General features: G+C 37.8%; 1 protein-coding gene across 5 annotated transcripts in view; it reads left to right on the top strand.

Annotated features, from left to right (window-relative positions):
* CDKAL1 (CDKAL1 threonylcarbamoyladenosine tRNA methylthiotransferase) overlaps nucleotides 1–21,772 on the top strand; it is a 673,848-nt gene that overhangs the window by 268,089 nt on the left and 383,987 nt on the right. For all 5 annotated transcript variants that reach the window (XR_015722607.1, XR_006779269.2, XM_087858100.1 and 2 more), the window contains one exon: nucleotides 19,095–19,198. Coding sequence is in view for 3 of the 5 variants with exons in the window: in XM_087858100.1 (XP_087714226.1) it covers nucleotides 19,095–19,198 (104 nt within the window). In the remaining 2 variants the exon portion in view is untranslated. The remainder of the gene's footprint in view (nucleotides 1–19,094; nucleotides 19,199–21,772) is intronic.

Here is a 21,772-nt window from a genome sequence, read left to right on the forward strand (position 1 = left end):
AGAGAGAGAAGCAGCCTCCCTACTGAGCAGGGAGCCTGACGTGGGACTTGATCCCAGGACCCGGAGATCATGACCAGAGTCGAAGGCAGATGCTTAACTGACTGAGCCACCCAGGTGCCCCTTTATATTCTTAAGGCAGAGAATTTGTGCCAAAAATAATTTTTTTAATATATTTTGGGACCAAATTTAAAAATCCAAAACAAACTTAAGAAAATTGCATATAACTCTAATGTAGTAAGGTTACAATAAAAGAAGTTGTTCCTTCCAGATCGAGTGATGTTCTGGCACCCCAGCTTTCCCCTTCTCCCCTCTCATTCAGCATCACTGTTGTTGGTGGAACTGGAGCATAGGTCAACACTGTCTTTGGGCAGGACAAAAGGTGGAGAACAGCCAGTACCTAAGTATTAAGTTACATTTTAGGAAACCTGATTTTTGCTTCTTCAAATTAATTAGCCGAATCACTTGGCCTCCATTTCTTATTTGTAAAATGTTAGGATTGAACTAGAAGAATGTACCTTTTGAGGGGATTTTTTTTTTTTTTGAGGGGATATTGGGGGCGTGTATGATTCCGGAGTCTTAGCAGTACCCCAAATTCAGAAAGCTAGCAAATTACCCAAACAGCCTTTATAGAGCTTCTATAATACCCTAACCCTATAATTCTTTTCTAATTTGAAGGTAAGGACTGTTCATCTTGTAAACTTCAAAATCTCCCAATACAAGGCATTACTCACAGTTGGCACCTAGAAAGAATGCGGATGCAAAGAAAATGTTTCAGATTAAGGAAGGTACTAAACTTTTGTACAAACACTACTTGATTGGTTCTTCGATGCTCTCAATGGGTTTTGGTGGCTATATTGGTTATTTGGATCCATACATTTCAACTGCAGATTACAGATATCCTAATGATAATGAAATATAATGACTTGCATAACTCAAAGTTAAAAGCTACACCTTAATCCAGTGGTTTTGTCTCATTTCTCTGTGATTTGTCTATACCTTCCTCTGGCTTTTAGCCTCAGGGTCAGATGGTCTTTAGTTCATACTCTCTAAAAGAAAGGGGCAGTATTTTAAGAGCAAAAGAATGCTTTCTCCAAACTCTCAGTGCATTTCATTGAATTTTACTCTTGTACGTACATGAACTAATTCCAGGTTCCATGAGAAGGCCAAGTGCTCATTGGCTTAGGTTTGAGTTCTTGGACTAACCATTTATTAGAAGAGGAAAAGGAACTTCCCTTTGATTAGTCATGCCCTAGAAAACTCTAGAATTGGTGCCGTAGCTAGTTTCTCTTGAGCTTTGTGGAGGACAGGGCAGGGATCTAACAGCATGCCCTGTAGTTCACCCTTTGACTCCCAACATCCAAATACATTCTTCCTCTTATGTGTGTCCTTAATGAAACTTTGTAGACAAACACTCTCACTACCTCCCCAGAGAAGGACATTTCAATGTCTCATCTAGTTCCAAGACCAGGATCTTTAGGTGACACATAGTCTTCTTTCTCAGATCTGGTGGAGCACCTCTTGGTCCTGCAGCCCTATGGCAAAAGAATAACATTCTATTCCTAGCACTTGAGCAAGAGCAGGGTGGTCATAATACAAGTTTTCATTTGTAAAGGAGGATAATGGAAAAGGACACACAATGATCAACGATCACTCTTCCCTAGTTCAGGAGTGATGAGTACCCCTGTACTGGCAGGAGGTTCATGTCTTAGCATATTTTACAGCAAGTGATTTTTATCTCCTAGAGTGTCCCCTTTTCCCTTGTCTTCATGGCACATTTGCGATGGCTTTTGAGAAGGACCGACCATGTGGGAACTGCAGCTTCTGGTAACTCTCTTGCCTTGCCCGCGGGATTGGAAGGGAGGGACCCCAGGCTGTGTTAGAGCAGTGGTTCAGAGTGTGGTCTCAGGACCAGCAGCTTAGCAAATTCTGGGGTGTCACCCCAGACCTCATGCATCAGAATAGGGGCTCCAGCGATCCGTCCTCCTGGAGCATCACATGCACCTTCTAGTTTAAGAACCATCGACTTAGACGTTTAGCAGGTTTTATGGTTTCTTTGGCAAATCAGCTCCCTTAAAAACTAAGTGGACTGCTGGTTGATTTAGGGTCAGTTCCATGTGCAGTAACCATAGTGGGAGACCTTGCCTGGTCATCTGCTCGAAGCCTGTCTGAGCATGAAGTCTTCACCCATCCCCTGGGTTATTAAAGGCTACTGCCCTATCTTGGCCTCTGCTTCTTCCTTGCCTTTAGGCTGCATCTTAACTGCCTTTTCACAAAGAGGTCTATTGTCTTCTTTGTTAGGCAAGGCCACGCCTATTAGTGGGGGGTGCTGGGGAAAGGACCCTTGGAGCGGGGCTAGGTGTCCTCCTGGCTCCATTCTCATCTCTCCAGGAATCTCTAACTTCACAGCCTCTGCTTTCACAAGACTTAGCTTGGCTTCCACAACTTGGCTTTTGGTTGCTTGGTTGGTTTGTGTTTTAACCATACTGGAGTCCACTTTACTGAAATTTTAGCTTTTTTGGGTTTATAGAGGTGGAGAGGGCCTCTCTGTGTTTTCTCCCCTCTCTGCTTTCAGCCTAAGTTTATCTTTAGGCTACAGGAAGCAGGCAACACATTTCTTCATTCTTAATTTTTGTACCGCTTACCTTTCTTTTTCTTGAAGCAGCTATAATAAGTGCTTGGAGTAATCATGAAATTTAAGGTATTTACTCTTTGGTGAAGAGTGCTGATGTTAGACTCTCTCTTTTGGAGTTAGAAACTGGTGCCTCTAACACACAGGAAGCAAATAAGAAAAAGCAAGTCTTTTCTCTCAGGTCCAGGCTTTCGGTCTCCCTCTTTTGACCCCTGCCCTCATGGCCTTCTGAGGAGGTGGCAAAACATGGAATCCGTGGAATAATACTCAGGAATCAAAAGCAATGCAGTATTGATACACTATTGATACACTACTGATGCACTTAGATACACTGTTGATGCCCTGTTGATGTACCTTACAAGATGGATGAAAGAAGTCCGGCAAGAAAGAGTATATACCCTGTGATTCCATTTATATGAAATTCTACAAAACTAACTCATCATGAATACAAACAGAGAAAGAGCAGGTGCTGGGTACAGGGGTGCAGGGGTGACAGAGGGACTGGAGGGAAAGATGACGATGCCGCACAAGAAACCTTCGGGGTTCATGAGTTCACAGATATATTCCTGTAGCAACTGTTATCAGAGTGTACATTTATTTTTTTAGGATTTATTTCTTTATTAGAGCATGAACAAGCGGTGGGTGGGGGCAGAGGGAGAGAGTGTGTCTCAAGCAGACTCCCCACGGAGCGTGGAGCCTGAGGAGGGGCTGGATCTCAGGACCCTGAGATCAGGAGCTGAGCTGAAACCAAGAGTTGGAGGCTTAACAGGCTGAGCCCCCCAGGCGCCCCTGTAATGATGAAATTTCAATGCCTTAGGATCGACATCTGGTCATGGATATCAGGACATATCCGTGGAGGCAGTGTGTGTTCATGTAGCACATTTTGACTTTGTATATTGAAGTAGCATGACTTTGGCCTTCTGCGTTTCAAATCCCAGCCTCACCACTCATCAGTAGCCTTTAATAAATTACTTAGTCTCATTCTGCCTCAGTTTCTTCATCTGTAAAAGAAGGGCAATAGAAACACAGACCTCATGAGGTTGATGTAAGGATTAAAAGTGCTTTAATATATATAAAGTGCTTAAAACAGTGCCTTTCACACAGTAAGCATTGTGTAACTATTAGCTATTTATTATTTCAAGCAGTAAGCATTGCGCAACTATTAGCTGACTATTTATTACTCTGCCAGCCAAAGAGTGTTTTATTTTTAGGACTGGGTTCTTGGAAAGATATTTTTTATACAGTGTATACAAATTGGACATTTAAACATGAATGTTTATTAGATTGGAAATAGAGGGGAATATTGGGGAAAATACAGTAAGGGTTTTTAACACTTGTTCTGAAGGTTCTGAAGAGAAGAGTTAAGCCAATTTTCACTCCTATCGGCAATCAGGGAGCCACCCTAGAAATGGAATTATGAAGCCAAACTAGAATGTTTTTCTCTTGAAAAATCTTAAAATGAACCAGTTTTCCCTATTTAATCTAGAAAATAAAAAAGTCAAATAGGATAGGAGGTATTTGGGAATATAAGAAAGGATTTTCCTATACGATCTATTGAAAAACAGGAAATAAACATTTAAGGTTAGGGAAGGAATCTACTCTGGGAAATGCTAATAAACAGCATTTCCTGTTATTTATTTTGTACTCCTTGGGAGCTGAGGCACTTAGGTACCTGGCCTGATCTATAATATTTGGATAAACACTCTTACTGTATTGCCTTGGTTGATTCTTTGAAACAAAGGAGACATTCCATACCTTAGTGTCTGCCTGTGTGATGGGCCTTTGCCTCCTTCAGAGGGTGGCTTCCTTGGGATTATGCCCCATGCATACCACCATCTCGCGGGAAGGAAGTTCTCAGCTGGCATATTGTTCATCTCAAAAACATTATTCTTTAGTGTCCCTATTCTAGTTCTTACATTTACACTATTCATCTGAGATACAAAGTCCCTTCTCTGTCCTCATATTTCGGAAAACAGCATCATAGTTCTTTAAAAAGGATTGAATTCTCTTTTTAAAGGGGGTAGCTGGGGCGCCTCGGTGGCGCAGTCGTTAAGCGTCTGCCTTGGGCTGAGGGCGTGATCCCAGCAATCTGGGATCGAGCCCCACATCAGGCTCCTCCGCTATGAGCCTGCTTCTTCCTCTCCCACTCCCCCTGCTTGTGTTCCCTCTCTCGCTGGCTGTCTCTCTCTGTCAAATAAATAAATAAAATCTTAAAAAAAAAAAATAAAGGGGGGTAGCTTTTATCACTCCCTCTTCTTGTCCCAATAAAGAAAAAAAAAGGAGCTGTTTCTGAATCGAGAGGGAATCATTCAGTCTTTCGAGGAAATAAGGTGTGGTCTGTGTGAGCGGGAAGGTGGACTAAACCATCCTGCAAGGAGGCCTGGGTGGGAGGAGTTTTCCTCCCAGGAGGTTTGGGTAAGGCAGGCAGCTTGCAGCAGGTGACCGACTGTCCATTTAAGGACCTGCTGGCTCCCTCATTCTCTCTTTGATAACCGGTATTTGTCTTGGCCCTGCTTTAGTTCGTGATCTCCAAAAGCTAGAGATAGGCAGTTGAATTTTACTTAGATTATTTTCATGGTAATTAGAACTGAAATATTCAAATTTGGAGAATTTGTTGAAATTAAAATGGTGAGTAATTGCATAAATGCTTAGGCATTACTTTTCCATTTCAATTTAAAACACCTCCTCTCTCTTCATTATATAATTACACCATTATTTGGCCCAAACAATTTGTTATTTTCCCACACAGGTTAGACAATCATCTGAATTTAGCTTTCTAGTTTCAACACAGTTGAAATACAAGATTTTTTTTTTTCTTTTTCCAGGATGTTTTGACCCATGTTAGAACAATACCTTTTATTCCAGGCGCCAAAATGTGGTACCTGTTATACGTTATAGAATTAGCTTTAGCTAGTGTTTCCTGTGAGATTTCACCCCGGCAGACGTCAGCCTCCAGAGCCACTGAGGAAGCGAAAACAATACGCTCTTCTTGCTGATATGCCTTTACTTTTCAGTGTATTCTGAGGGCTAGTATTCAGCGTTTGCTGCTGCTGTTGTTGTTGATACGTTGAGTGTGTGCGGGTGGTGAAGCCTTCAGGAGATTGACCCCCCAGGTCAGCCTTTGGTGCAGGCCACTTCCTGTATGTTGTCCTTCAGAATATTCGGAAGTGAAGTTTTAGTGTTCCTTAGTTTAACAGCAGGTAAGTGTTAACTGTGGAGCCCCAGGAAGTAAATAAATGGTATTTCTGATATCATCATGGAAATTTGGCTTCAGCTCTGGTGGATAAGAATAGTATCGTTTTTTGTTTGTTTTTTTGTTTGTTTGTTTGTTTGTTTTACAAATACAGATTCCTTGGTTCCATGGTGGTAGGTCCTGATTCAGTAAGTTTGGTAAGGGGGCCAGGTATTTGTACCTAAAAAGAAAAAGCCCAAACAAAAAACCGAAACCCAAACCAAACCAAAACAATATCAACAAAAAAACCCTCCAAGATGGAGAGAACATTTAGCGGTGGAAGGGAAGGAAACTCTGTGTGTGTGTGTGTGGGGGGGAGGGGGTGTATGCACATGCATACATTTTTGTGTGTGCTTTATATACAAATACACATTTAGTTGGTTATATTTTTTTTAAAGGAGTATGTGTTACTGCTTTTTGACTTTGGGGTATATTGGGAATATGTCCTACATGCCAGAATTATATATGTATATTTAAAAAAGGTTTTATTTATTTATTTGAGAAAGAGAGAGAGAGATTGAGAAAACGAGTAGGGGGGGCGGGCAGAGGGAGAAGCAGGCTCCCTGCGGAGCAAGGAGCCCAATGTGGGACTTGATCCCAGGACCCTGAGATTATGACCTGAGCCAAAGGCAGACGCTTAACCGACCTAGGCACCCAGGTGCCCCAGAATTATATTTTAAAAGGATAAATCCTATATATTTATTTCTTACGAATACATAAAGCCTCGATGTGATCGCACATGGGTATACATGATTTATACACCCAGTGCGTAAATAAAGGTTACTGTGGTAAGAGATAAATAATTACCTTCAGGGGCCCTGGTTTAGTTCAGTTTTGTTTTGTTTCTTGTGTGGGTATTCATAAGTTAATTCAAGGCTGTAGCAGAGTCACTCTGTATGGGTCTCCCAGCTCTAATTGTCCGGCTGTCTTTGCTTCACTAACAGTCTCTTTGAATGGTGCAGATAATAGCTTAACATTAATCTTTTGTACTGCTATCATTGTTTTATAAAACTAAAAATAGCATTGTAGGTGGAATAGAAGAAAAGTTTTGGAAAAGTATGTGCTTTATGGTTGACAGAATTTCATCATCTTCCACCATGCTATTTTGGTAAACACATTCAGAAAACAGTTGTTGCTATTATGGGTGTGGGACTTTGTCTCCCAGGGAGTAAACCACTAGCTACAAATAGAACACACTGAAAATCTGACTGGAATTATTGTTACTTATTATATTTCTTCTATGAATCAATTGGTATGTCATCTGACCCAGGCCAGTATTCAGGGAAGCCTTTTTTTTTTTTTTTTTTTTTTGCTTTTATCTGTATATCTTCAATTCTAAAGATTATCATAGAAATGTAAGGAAACTTAGCTAGATGACATAGAATCATCTGCAGCAATGGTTTCTGTAGACCTTGATGGATTTTTGCTGGTCTCTGGTGAAATGAGAAATAAAAGGAAAATATAGTGAATTTTTCCTGAAGCTAGATGTGTGATCCTTCATCATTATATTCCTCCTATTTCTGTGTTAAAATGGGCTATTTTTAAATAAAATAATGACAGTACAGGGTAGTTTAGCATTTTTTTTAATGTCTTTACTTGGCAAAATAAAAAGTTGGCACCTGATTTGGTAGGACAGGTGTTAAGTGTGTGCATTTTAAAGTTGATGTCTCTGCAACATCTCAAGGTTTGGGAACTGCTGATGGAAAATGTACAGACAGGTAAATTGAAAATGGATGGTCTTTGATGAATACTTTGGCCCTTTGGTTTCTCTTACTGGGTCGTGTATTTGGCCTGGTGTACACATTGTGTTGTGTTTATATCCTGCATATGGTCTCTGGCCTTATAGTTCTAGTCTCCAGGCTTCCGTTTGTTCCTAGCTGCCTGACCTTGAAGACGAGGAGGGCTGGCTCATCCTTTTGCCTGGCAGGTCCATATTGTCTCCTTGCGTCTTCTCCATTCCTGATTTCCCTTTCCCTGCCTCGTTGTATCTTATTGGATTTGTTTCCAAGAAGATCCAGTTATAAATGCCAGCCGACCTTTTAGCTCAGCACTGCTCCTGGCTCTGTAACCAGGTACTGACTTGACAGCTGGTCTGGTTTATTATGAAACCAGCAATAGCTGTGGGTATAGATACTCTACTAGTGTGCACAGCACTGTGCAGGATGTGACAACACTCAGTCAGATGAGTCAAATATATGCCTGTCCCCTAAGTAAATTGTCAACCACTAAGAATATTAAACACACAATTGTGTATTCTTTTTTTTTTCACTTTTTTTTATTGTGGTAAAACACACATAACATAAATTTTACCATCTTAACTTTTTAAGTGTACAGTTCAGTGGTATTAAATACATTCACATTTTTGTGAAATCATCACAACACCCACTCCCGTAATTCTTTTCCTCTTGTAAAACTGGAACTCTGGACCCCTTAAACAGTAACTTCCCATTCTCCCCTCCCCACAGCCACTGGCAGCTTTCTGCCTCTGAATTTGGCTACTCTGAGTACCTCATACAAGTGGACTCCAAAAAGCATTTGTCTTTTTGTGACTGGCTAATTTCATTTAGTATATTGTCTTCAAAACTCATACATATATTGTAGCATATTGCAGAATTTTTGTTCTTTCTAAGAGTGAATTCACTAGCCCAGTGTATTTTCCTTGTCCATTCATCTGTCAGTGGACATTGGGTTGATTCCACATTGTAGCTATTGTAAGGAATGATGCTGCTATGAATACGGGTGTATAAATATCTCTTTGAGACCTGCTTTCAGTTCTTTCAGTTACATACCTAGAAGTGGAATTGCTAGATCCTAGAAGTAGAATTGCTGGTAAATTCTGTTTTTTAAATTTTTTGAGGAACTGCCGTATTCTTTCCACAGTGCACCATTTTACATTCTTACCAGCAGTGCATGAGGGTTCCAGTTTCTCTATTTATTTGCCAGCACTTACTGTTTCCTGTTTGTTTGTGTTTTTTTTTTTTTGATAACCAATCTAATGGGTTGAGATGGCGTTTTCTTGTAGTTTTGATTTGCATTTCCGTAATGATTAATCATGTTGAGTATCTTTTCATGTGCTTATTGGATATTTGTATATCTTTGGAGAAATGTCTGTTTAAGTCCTTTGCCCATTTTTTAATTGGGTTGTTTGTTTTGTTGTTGTTGAGTTTTAGGATTCTCTGTAATTCTGTTAATCTCTTATCAGATATATGATTTGTAATTCCCCCCTCCCCTTATTCTGTAGGTTACTTTTTTACTGTGTTGAAAGTATCTTTTGGAGAAAAAAATTTTAATTTTTCTTAAATCCAGTTTGTTTTCTTCTTTTGTTGCCTGTGCCTTTGGTGTCATATCCAAAAAATCATCGCCAAATCCAAGGTCACGAAGCTTTTATCTTATGTTTTCTTCTCAGAGTTTCATTGTTTTAGGTCTCACATTTAGCTTTTTGATGCGTTTTTGAGTAAATTTTTTTATATGGTGTCTGGAAAGTGTCCAACTTCATTATTTTGCATGTGGATATCCAGTTTTCTCAGCATCATTTGTTGAAAAGACTGTCCTTATCTCATCGAATGGCTTGGCACCCTTGAGAAAAGGATTTGACCATGTATGTGTGGGTTTACTTCTGGGTTTTCATTTTATTCCACTGGCCTATAAGTCTGTGTTTTGCTAATACCAAACTGTTTTTGGTAACTATAGCTTTGCAGTAAGTTTTGAAATCAGTAGGGTAAACTCTTTAGCTTTATTCTTTCTCAAGATTGTTTTGGCTATTTGGTGTCCCTTGAGATTCCATTTGAATTTTAGGATCCCCCCGCCCCCCCCCCCCCTGCAAAAAACATCATTGGGATTTTGATAGGGATTGCATTGGATCCGTATACCACTTTGGGTAGTATTGATACTTTAAAAATATTCATCCAATCTATGATCATGCGATGTGTTTCCTTTATGTCTTTTTCAGTTTCTTTCAGCAATGTTTTGTACTTTTTATCGTATAAGTCTTTCACTTTGATTAAGTTAATTCCTGAGTATTTTATTCTTTCTGATGTAGTTGTAAATGGAGTTGTTTTTGTAATTTCCTTTTCATATTTTTCATTGTTCATGTATAGAAATGCAACTGATTTTTGTGTATTGACTCTTGTTCATGATACTTTGCCGGATTCATTTATTCTAACAGCGTGTGTTGGTGGGTATTTTTGGAATTTTCTACAGAGAAGATCATGTCATCTGTAAACAGATAATTTTACTTCTTCCTTTCCAATTTGGATGCCTTTCGTTTCTTTAACTTGTCTAGTTGCTCAGGCTGGAACTTCCAGAACTATGTTGAATGGGTAAAAGTGAGCATCCTTTCCTTGTTCCAGATTATAAAAGAAAAGCTTTCAGTTGTTTACCTTGAGTGTGAGCCTTGCTGTGAGTTTTTCACATACGACCTTTATTTTGCTGAGGACGTTTTCTTCTATTCCTAGTTTATTGATTGTTTTCATCACAAAAGATGTTGAATTTTTCAAAGGCTTTCTCTGCATCAATTGAGATTATCATGTGTGGTTTTTTCTCCTTAATTCTGTTGATATGGCATATTACATGGATTGATTTTTTTTTTTAAAGATTTTATTTGAGAGAGAAAGCACACGCAAGTGAGAGCAAGAGAGCAGGAGTAGGGGGAGGGGCAGAGGGAGAAGCAGACTCCCTGTTGAGCAGGGAGCCCAACTCTCCGACTCTCTGGCTGAATCCCAACACCCTGGGATCATGACCTGAGCTGAAGGCAGACGTTTAACTAACTGAGCCAGGCATCCCTACGTGCATTGATTTTTGTATGCTGAACTATTCTTATATTCCAAGAATAAATCCCACTTGATTATAATGTATAATCCTTTTAATATGCTAATGAGTTCTGTTTGCTAGTATTTTGTTGAGGATTTTTGCATCCATGTATGTCATAAGGGATATTATAGGTCTGTAATTTTTCCTGTGGTGTCATTGTCTGGCTTTAGTATCAAGCTAACTCTGCCCTTATAGAATACATTAGGAAGTGTTCCCTTCTCTTCAATTTTTTGGGAAAGATTGAGAAGGATTGGTATTGCTTCTTTAAGTGTTAGGTAGAATTCACCAGTGAGGCCATCAGGTTCCAGGCTTTTCTTTGTTAGGAGATTTTTGATTACTGATCAAGCTTTTTAGTGGTGATAGACCTATTTAGATTCCCTATTGCTTCATGACTTGCTCTAGGTAGGTTTTGTGTTTTCAGGAATTTGTCTATTTCAACTAGGTTTTCCAATTTGTTGGTACACAGTTGTTCATAGTACTGTATATTTCTTTAGAATTGTTAGTAATGTCCCACTTTCATTTCTGATTGTAGTAATTTGAGTGTTTTTTTCTTAGTCCATGTAGCTAAAGGTTTGTCAATTTTGTGGATCTTTTCCTAGAACCAGCTTTTTTGTTGATTTTCTCTGGTGTTTTTCTATTCTTTATCTCATTCTTCTCTAATCTTTATTATTTCCTTCTGCTAGCTTTGGTTTTAGTTTACTCTTCTTTTTCTCTTTTCCTAAGTTATAAAGTTGGGTGTTGATATGAGATCTTTCTTTCAAAAAGAAAAACGTGTTTATAGTGATAAATTTTCTCTTTTGTACTTCTTTGTCTATCCCATAAGTTTTGGTGTGTGGTTATTTTTGTTTTCCTTCATCAGTAAGTATGTTCTCCTTTGATCCACTGGTTGTTTAAAAGTGTGCTGTTTAATTTCCACGGTTTTGTTCATTTCTGTGTCCTGATTTCCGACTTCATTTGTTGTGTTCAGAGAAGATACTTTTAAATATGGAGACTTAATCTTGTCCTAACGTGTGATCTGTCCTGGAATATGTGCCATGTGTATTCTGTTGCTGTTGGGTAGAATGTTCTGTTAGATCTAGATGGTTCGTTGTATTGCTTAGCTTCTCTGTGTCCCTACTTTCCTCCTTTCTGATTTTTCTGTTCATTATTGAGAGTGGGTATTAAAGTCTCCAACTACTATTGTAGAGCTATTTCTTTTTTGAATTCTGTCAGTTTTTGCTTCATATTTTGATGGTGTGTCATTAGTGTGTAAATGTCTATCCTTCTTATATCTTCTTGTTGTATTGAATCTTTTATCAACTTATAAATGTGCTTCTTTGTCTTGAATTCCATTTTTTGATTTAATGCCTGTTTGTGTGGTATTAGTATAGCAACCCCTGTTCTCTGTGGTTATTAAGTGCTTGGAATATCTTGTTCCATCCTTTTACTTTCAACCTGTGTGTGTCTTTGGATCTAAAGCGAGTCTCTTGTGGACAACATATAGTTGGATCATGTGTTTTTATTGGTTCTGCCAACCTCTGTCTTTTGATTGGAGAGTTTAATTCATTTGCATTTAATTACTCATAAGGAGGGACTGACTTCGGTCTTTGTGCCGTTTGTTTTCTGTATGCCTTTTGCCCCTAATTTATTGCATTATTGTTTTCCTTTGCATTTAGTTGATTTTTTATGGTGAAACTTTTAAGTAACTTTCTCATTTCCTTGTGTTTGTGTTTTGTAGCTGTTTCATTATGATTACCATGGGGATTACGTTTAACATCCTACAGTTATAGCACTAATTTGAGTGTATACCAGCCTAATGTCAATGACCTGTAAAACCTGTGCTCCTTTACAGCTCATCCCCACATCTTTTGATTGTGGAAGCTGAATCCCTCTAGCGAATTGTTCATTTTGCTTCTTGTACTCCTCAGCTCCAGAATTTCTTTTTTTTTATGCTTTCTGCTCTTTTATTTTCATTTTTCATCCTTTGTTCTCTTGATTTTTGCATATTTTTTGTTCTTTGAACATCTTTAAGACAGTTGTTTTAAAGTCTTTGTCTAGTATAATCTGCCATAGGTCTTTTTGGGGGACAGTTTCTATTGACTTACATTTTTTTCCTTTGGGCCGTACTTTCCTGTTTCTTTGTATGTCTTGTGATTTTTCCCCCCACACCTGATATTTGAATCTAATAATCTGGTAACTCGGGAAATCAGATTCTCCCCCTTCACAGGTTTTGCTGGGTTTTGTTATTGTTTATTTTAATTGTTATATGCTTTGTTTGTGGTGAGGATCAGCCTGAGGTATGAATTTAAGATCTTCTCGGGTCTTTTTTTGATCCTTTTTCTGGGCGTGTGTGGTCACTGTGTAACTTTGCTCGTATGTGCAGTTGTTTTTGAGTGTCCTAATCTTTACTATCTGGGCTCTCCAAAGGGAAGAAAGTGAAACATGAAGGGAAGAGGAGGGATGCTGGCCCTTTAAATCTTCCGACAGTCACTTCAGCTAGAGAGGTTGAGACTTTTAACAGTGTGGGGAGGTGCTACAATGGCTGTCACGTCTTTATTTTGAGCCTCTGTGTTAAGAAGCGGCACTCAGAGCATCATTCCTGATATTTTGAGGGCAGCGTTCTTTTTGCCCACCCTAGCGCCCACATGCTGTGTGTAAGCTGCTCTCAGAACACATGTACAGCTGCCTTGCTACATGGCTGGGGGTAAGGCATGGGCAGGACGGGTAGCTGCTCCTGTGTGCTAAGAGCTGAAATTACCCGAAAGTTGCCATCCAGATCTTCCCCTGGAAGTTGCAAGCTGTTAGCAGACACCAGAGTTCCAAAGCTGTTACATCAGATAGATTCTGCAGTTATTCTCAAGGTGAGGACACCCTTTCCTGGAGCTTCCCAATCCCCCCTCCGCCTAGGATCCTCCCCACCTATCATGTGTTCTTATAGAAAGTAAGTTGCATCTTAAGAGAGGTAAAGTACAATCAGTGATACAGGAGTTTCAGATAAGGTAGATTCATCTTTGGGGACTCCTGGCTGGCTCAGTTGGAAGAGCATGCGACTCTTGATCTCAGGGTCCCAAGTTCGAGCCTCATGTTGGGTAGAGTTTACTTAAAAAAAAAAAAAAAAAAAAAGATTTGGGTAAATTTCTTAATCTTTTTCAACTTCAGTTTCCTCTATGAAAATTAGTGATAGAAATACTGATATCAAGATTTCTGTGAGGATGAATGAAACCATGCAGAATGCCTGACTGAGTGTCCAGCATTGAGCAACCACCTTTTATTATTGTTAGTAACCCTCTTCCCATCCCCACCCCCACCCAAACCAGGTGATTTTAAAGGTTGTGGTGCTTTTTACATAGATTAATGGGTGGTGATGATAAGGGTAATTGTTTTAAAGGGAATGGGAAATAAGGATATACAGCTTAAATATGTGGGAACATCATTTTGAAGCAAAGGATGTCCCCCCAGTAGCTAATGGAGGTAGAATAAGAGATAATGTAGCTGCAGTTGTTTTTGAATTCAGTGTGAGTACGAGAAAGTTCAGCTGCTGCTAAGCTCCCTCCCTCCTTCCCTCCCTCCCTTTCTTTTTCAAAAGGAAAAGCAATTTCAGAAAGGTAGCAGTTGAAGAGAGAGACCATAATTATTAGAAATAGATTTTGGAGTTGGGGACAGAAGATGGAGTCAGTAACCTGGTGGAGAGATTCAGTTTAGGTGGGAGGGTTCCTGGCCGCAGGAAGCTTAGAGAATGTAAGGTTTTGGGACTGTATTTTGTGAGTTTTTAAGGGTGTCAATTTTCCTTTGCTTGTTCAGGATTTTGATCTTGGCAAATGGGTATTATCTTATCATTTGAAGATCTAATCAGATCCTGCTGATAGGAGTATCTTTTACATTTGTTTAAAAGATCAAAAGGTTTTATAATTTTCCTGGAAATACTTTTAAAACCAACATGAGGGCTCACAATAGGCTATATTTAACAGTCAAGTCTGGCACAACCTACCCTGTGGGAACCTTTTGTTTCCTGAGGTGTTTTTTTTTTTTTTTCCTTTTTTCTTTTTGGTTTGCTTCATTTTACTTCAATATGGGAGAATGTGACTGGCCCACAGCATGATTTTTGTAAGGTTTAGCTCTATAAAGGGCTTATTATTTTGTAAAGTTGAAGCTTTGAGGAGTACTGTACTTTGTCAGTTGATTAAAAGTAAATAAGGATTGAATTATATGAATGAAACTGAATATACTAGTTTGAAGTGTTAATGTCTGAGTCCACAATAATTTTTTTGCATATTAAATGTATTTTTGATCCTAAAATGCAGAGAGAAACAGAATTCTGAGTCACATAGGCTTTTTTCCCTCCCCCATAAAAGTATAACTCTGATTTTTAAATTATTTCAGAACTTGTGATATTTAAAGATGCTAATCTTTAAAAGAAAAAAACTGAATATGTTAAAACTTTTAGTTTTCGTTTGCTTTCTGTGGTTTAGGTATTAAATTTGACATTTTGTTATGCATTTGAGCCCTTTGAAATATTTTAATTTGTGAAAATTGTTATTTCATCTCTTTGGTTTCCGTAACTTAAAAATATTCTGCCACAGATGCTTTTTAAGACTTAAGAGTTCTACTGCTGAATTGAATGCCGAATCTGTCTCTGCGTTTGAGGTGTTTCGTTCCTCCTTGGCCTGTGGCCCTATGACACCCTTACACCAAGCAGCAGTAGGTGTGGCGTGCTCGCTTTATTATTCTGTCGGGACAGTTGAGGGCTCTTCAGGATTTTCCATCTTCCTTGGAGTTTCACAGGCAGCTCGTTTTTGTTTTGGCTTGCAACAGCCAGCCTTCAAAGATCTTTTGTTTTCTGACGGTTGAAGAAGTTGGCTTGATGTTCTTACTCCCAGACAATTATTTAATTGTTCACAGATAACTGAAAGTATCTAGTAAAGGTTTCTGTGATGAATCCCTTTATTTTATTGGAAGCTTGTCGTTTGGAAATGATTGGTCATTATGCTTCCCAGTGATTGAGAAAATTGTTTTTAACCCAAATATCATCAAAAACTCATTCTTTCTTCTCTGATTTTGTTGTGCACATTTTTCCTATGTATCATAACAGATCTCTCTCTTTTTAAAGTGTAAGGCATAGCAGATTTAATGCTTAAGATAGTGCTGTTATAACATGCTTGAAGAAAATAGCGCCTTATAGAAATTTTCACTTTATCAAAAGAATATATTTGGATAACTGCAGATAAGGATGATCCTATCTTATACAATAAAGAGTTTAGAACTTCAAAAACATATCACATCAGCAATCCTAATTAACCCCAGGGGAGCAGTTTAGTGAAGAATATTTTGAGTTCTTAATGTAATATTTATACTTACTGGCTTATTTTGATTATTACAAATGTTTCCAAATATCAACTTTTTTTATTAAAATGTTCTAGTGGATTTTCATGAGTGAGTTTTCCATGGGGGATACATTCCCACCTTTGTTAAGTGAGCCAGTAGGAAAATATGATTTGGTTTCCACAGTTGGTTTAAGCCAACCCATCAGCAGCACATCTGTTCCATAAAGTTAGGTACAACCTACAACATGATAATGCATAATTATTTCTTTACAGAATTGTTTAGAACAGTCACATTAAACAACCAGTGGCTGACAGTTACCAATCACTTACTAGGTATAGACGCTCTTTTAATACTTTAATACATGTGTTCATCATTGATGTTATAAATGTTTCAAATACACATTTCCCTTTACTTCTGTTTTCCTTCCCCTTCTTCAGGCTGGCGTCCCTCAAGACAGTTACTTTTAAGAAATAGCCCAAGTCAGAAATAGTAGTAGCTTTTATTAAGATTGTGCAATTAATTTATGGATCTCTCCATTGGCAATAGAAATAAGCGAAAGGGGTCAGGAGACGTGAAGTAGTTTCAGGAGGCAAAGAGAGCAGATTCTCTGCAAGAGTGCTGATTTACCCAAGAGTGCTGATTTACCCGTCATAAAGGGATATCATAGGTGAAGGAATGGTAGGGCTTGCTGCATTGAACGTTACCATGGTGCCACGTGAGAAGGGCAGAGAGAGCAGAATTTAAAAAGATACGGTATATCAAATGAAATGACGACACATTTTGCCCCAGAGCCATCAAAAAAATGAAAAGCAGAATTTGTAAAGAAGGATGAAATGGCTGGTTTGGGCTAGTGGATGGAAAAGCAGCTTAGTCTTAGATTTCCAAAGACTAAAAGAGAGATACACATGTTTCAGACAACTAACTTCATATGTAGGATGATAAGTACTGGCCATATCTTTGAATACTTGTATCTCATGTCAGATGATTGACTAATTTATTATTTGCATCTGTATGTAGGTAGGATGTTTGACACACATTTATTCTGGGGAGTCAGATTGTTAGAGAAATAGCATGAAGTTTGAAATTTGGCAGGCCTAGATTTGAATCTCAGCTACAACATAGTTGTATGTTTCTAGGAATTGGAGCATTTTTTTCTAGATTGTCCATTTCTTCTAGATTTCTTCCAGATTGTTGTATAGCAACTATATATGCTATATAGTTGTTAATAGTAGAATCTTATGTCTCATTGTATTTCTGTGGTATCAGTTGATTATCAGACATGTTTGAAGTAGATTCATCTGTAAGATGGGGATAGTAACACTGAACTCTAGAGTGATGAATGAGGAGATCCTGTGTATAAAACATCCAGGAAAGTGATGCTCAGTCAAGACTAAACAAAAGTGCGTTACTCTCCCAGGAAAAGCCAGCAACCATCTTCTCTTTTCCCTTCTCATGGAAATTGAAAAGAGAAGACCTATAGCAACTGGGAGACTAGAATTTGTGCTCATAAGAGAGAGGCCACAATCTGTGTTTTATCTTAAAAAAAAATGTTAAGGGCTTAGGAAGAAAAGAATGTTAGTTTTTTTTTTTTAATATTTTATTTATTTATTTAACAGAGATAGAAACAGCCAGCGAGAGAGGAAACACAAGCAGGGGGAGTGGGAGAGGAAGAAGCAGGCTCCTAGTGGAGGAGCCTGATGTGGGGCTCGATCCCATAACGCCGGGATCACACCCTGAGCTGAAGGCAGACGCTTAACCGCTGTGCCACCCAGGCGCCCCAAGAATGTTAGTTTTTTAAGATTATGTAGTTGGATAAATTGTAAAAATCATTTCAAAATATATGTGTTACTTAAGAGTGCCATGCAAAAATGATCAGAAATGAAGCATGGCAGGACATCCGGGTGCCTCAGTCAGTTAAGCGTCTGCCTTCAGCTCAGGTCATGATCTCAGAGTCCTGGGATTGAGCCTCTCGTTGGGCTCCCTGCTCAGCGGGGTGTCTGCTTCTCACTCTGCCTCTCCTGCTCCTGCTCTCTCTCTCACTCTCTTTCTCTCAAATGATTCAAAATCTTAAAAAAAAAAAAAAAAAAAAAGAAAGAAATTAAGCATTGCATATTTGGCCACTGAAACAGTGATTCGTATGTATCTCTTAGTCACATATTAACAAAATTACACATTGGTCAGGTTCAATTATTAAAAGTTCATTTTTTCTCCTTATTTTGAAATTTTAAAGCATTTGTATAATGATGGTGTTTTAAAATCTTGCTGTTCATTATACCAGTTGAATCAATGAAGAGTTTTTTTCTTGTTTGGTTTTGTTTGGTGTTGTTGGGACCTTTTGGCATAGGACTGTTCTGTTATGTTGTAACTATTTCTTTTATAATAAGAAAATTTGTTTAAATTATATTTTAAAATTATGAGAGTAGAGCCAGTGTTTTAGTTTTTCGAAGATAATTCTTTATCATGTCTACAGACTGTTGGGTAATCTATTTTTTTATTTTTCAAAACTAATGTCATTCTCCTTGTTTACTTTCTCTAATATAATCCTAGGGAGTATTCATTGGACTTGTTTTAATATATTTTTTCTGATTTCAGGAGTGTAAAAATGTTATCTGAAAATTTTTAAGGGTGTATATTTTTTTACGAGAATTCTATGTTGCCTATTTATTCTTATATCATTAGTTAAAAGTTAAATGAATGTGCTTTATTATTTCTAAATAATACAGTATACATAAGCAATACTAAATTTCTATTTTTACAATGGCCAAGCAATGTCAGTGGTTTAAAAAAAATGTGGATGTTGAATTTCTTCTGATTAATCATTATAAGCATTTATAAACTTTGTTCCTCATCGATAATGTTCATTTGAAGATAATACTATGTGATTTGTGCAATCATTTTTGAATAGTTGAAACTTAAAAGAATTGCGAATTTAAATTTCTGTGCCTTCTGGAAATAAAACAAGTATGAAGTATGATAGATATCGGTTTATTAGTATTTCTCATATAAAGTGGCACGTGTTACTAAAATAACATCTTGGTGTAAGTTTTAGGTTTTTTTCCATGTTAAGTGTATACTATCTTTTTTAAAAAATTTGAGCCTAGTTTATTGCTATCATTTGAACAGGTGTCTCAACGCTTGTACCTACTGCAAAACTAAACACGCCAGAGGAAATTTGGCCAGTTACCCAATTGACGAACTAGTAGAAAGAGCCAAACAGTCTTTTCAAGGTAAGAGTTTCTAGAATTATGTGCGATTTTAGTCTTCTTAATAAATTATAATAGTCTTCTAAATAACCTGTCACTTTAAATACATGCTGCTTTAGCTTTCTGAAGAGTTCATAAGTATTTTAGCCTATATAGCAGAAATGTTGCCAGATTCAGTGAACCAGGTTCTAGTATTCACATTGCTCTTCTTTTACCACTCTTCCATTTTCTTCTGATGTATTTTGAACTTTATCACCCATTTTCACTTCATAGAAAAGACAAAAAATAAAACATAAAAATGAAATCCGTGACCGTCTGATGTGTTAAGACTTTTGTGGACTGAGTGAAGTATTTTTCAAGATTTCTACCTCTTCCTTTGCTAATTTTTGGGCCATTTGGAATGTAGAGTGAATAAATGTTTCCAGGAGTCTTGAAAAAGGTAGATTTTACTATCAGTCAATACAGATAACCCTCTTTATCTGCAGAACGTTGGACCAGCAAAGAGTGGTATGGGTAGAGAGTTCTAATGAGAATTATTCCTTTGTGTGTGTGTCCAGCTACGTCTGAATCATCACTTGCTGGAAAATGTGATTGTTTAGGTATCTCTCAGCATAAGACTTATCTTTAATGTGAGTCACAGTTGTGTTGACACATAACTGCTTAAACCATAAACTTCCTCTTTTGTCTCTGTTTATAGTATGTGTGTATAACATTGGTGTGTCTTTATACCCAACATGGTATAATCTATTGTCTCATAATCTTGGGGGTTAATAGTTATTGGCGATGTACTTTTCCTTTTAGGAAGTGACTTTAAGTGCTACTTTCAGTACTTCACACCCTAGAAATGAAAGTATGAATTCTGAACACGTTTCTTTATTTAAGCTATGTAAAGCTTTTATCAACTCTTTATAATAGAAAACTACCCTTGATTGATTTATTAACACTTCCCAACAATTTTTTTCTATTTTTACATTCTTAGTTCAGTCCCTTCCTTCATTCCCATTCAACTTATATTGAACAAGAAATAAAAGGCAGCTCATTGACTCCTGCCAGTGTTCTGTTTTAGAGCCAGGTAATTATCTAATCTGAAGAACAGTCTGAGTGATTGTCTTTTGTACAACATGACTATGTTAAGGCGTGTTCAGAAAGGGCATAAATTTGCACAGAAACCTAATCTATTTGAAAAATGATGCCTTTGCTGGCATTCTAAATTGGTGTTTATTTTTCCATATATTTGTCACAAAATGGGGATATTAAAACTCTAAGATCTATCCACCAAACACTGCAGATTGGTAGGAGTATGAATTAGTTCTTTCAAAGTACTTTTCCAACGTTATGCATTTCTATCCGCAGCTAAATATAACTCTTAAAAATCTCACTTTACTGTGAAAATTTATTTTAAAGATCTAAAATTGATAAATCACCATGAAGGAAGTGAAGATATTCTCTTGGCTCCCTTATATCTATCTTCACCTATAACCTATCCTAACATTTTGATGTGATTGCTTCATGACTTAGTATGGACACAATGATTGATTGATTTTTATTTAATTTCAATTAATTAACGTATAGTGTATTATTAGTTCCAGAAGTAGAGTTCAGTGATTCAGCAGTCTTATATAACACCCAGTGCTCATTACATCACAGGCCCTCCTTAATTAGACACAATCATGTATCACATTTGACTTGAGGTAAAAACCAGAAAAGAATAATCATAGCTTTTATAAACGAATCATAGAATTTTTCTAAAGGTATCCAACTCAGTTCTCTGATTTATCTTATTTATCTTTAGAAATGCCCTCTGAGCAATAGAAGTACAGGGTGTGACTTCGGTCAGACTTTATTGTCACTTAGCATCATCATAGCCCAGTGGGTTGGGCCAGTTAAGGTGAGCCTTACAAAGAATGTATCAGAGGTTAGCAGTGATGTGGTGTTTGTCCATAGAGACAGCCTTCGAAGAGATTTATTTAGTATTGCTTTCATCATCACAAGTGTGTGTTTGTGTATGTGTGTGTAGGTAGGTGTAGTGCCTTTCTATTCCCAGCCATGAAATGTTTGCCATGTAACATCTTTCTGTTGTCTTGTTATCTGTATATTAGAGCTGAAACTGAATGCTACTTTTTGGACTGGACTGGTGAGCTCATTTGATTGATGTATGGGAGTGTTCCTAAAATATTGAGGTCATAACTTCCTAGACAAGCCAGGGTGGTTAGGAAAACTCTTAAGTCGTTAGGTATTCGATGCTCTTTGCCATAGGAGAGTTTGAAGTTGAAACAGTGTTCTGCTGCTGACCAGCCACCAGGGTCTGAAGAAGGTACTTGGCCCCCTTCAGGCCATGGTTTTCTCGTTACTGTGACATTTAGTATTGTTTGTTGTTAGAATTCGAATAACGTACAGGAAGTAATTGGCTGTGTTCTCCTAGTGAAGAAGACGTGCTGCTTAAACTGAAGGAATTTAAAGTGAATCCAAGAAGTCTAATTTTGAGTGAGAATATTGAAACATCTGTAACAGACATTAATGACTAGAGTCAAAGAACAGATTTTCTTTTGCTGCTGAAACATGTTTTAGGAAAAATGCCTCCATAGATAGAAACTATTT

The sequence above is a fragment of the Ursus americanus genome, chromosome 32 (assembly GCF_024610735.1).
Source record: "Ursus americanus isolate L20-20 chromosome 32, mUrsAme1.1.p, whole genome shotgun sequence".
Classification (NCBI taxonomy): Eukaryota; Metazoa; Chordata; class Mammalia; order Carnivora; family Ursidae; genus Ursus; species Ursus americanus.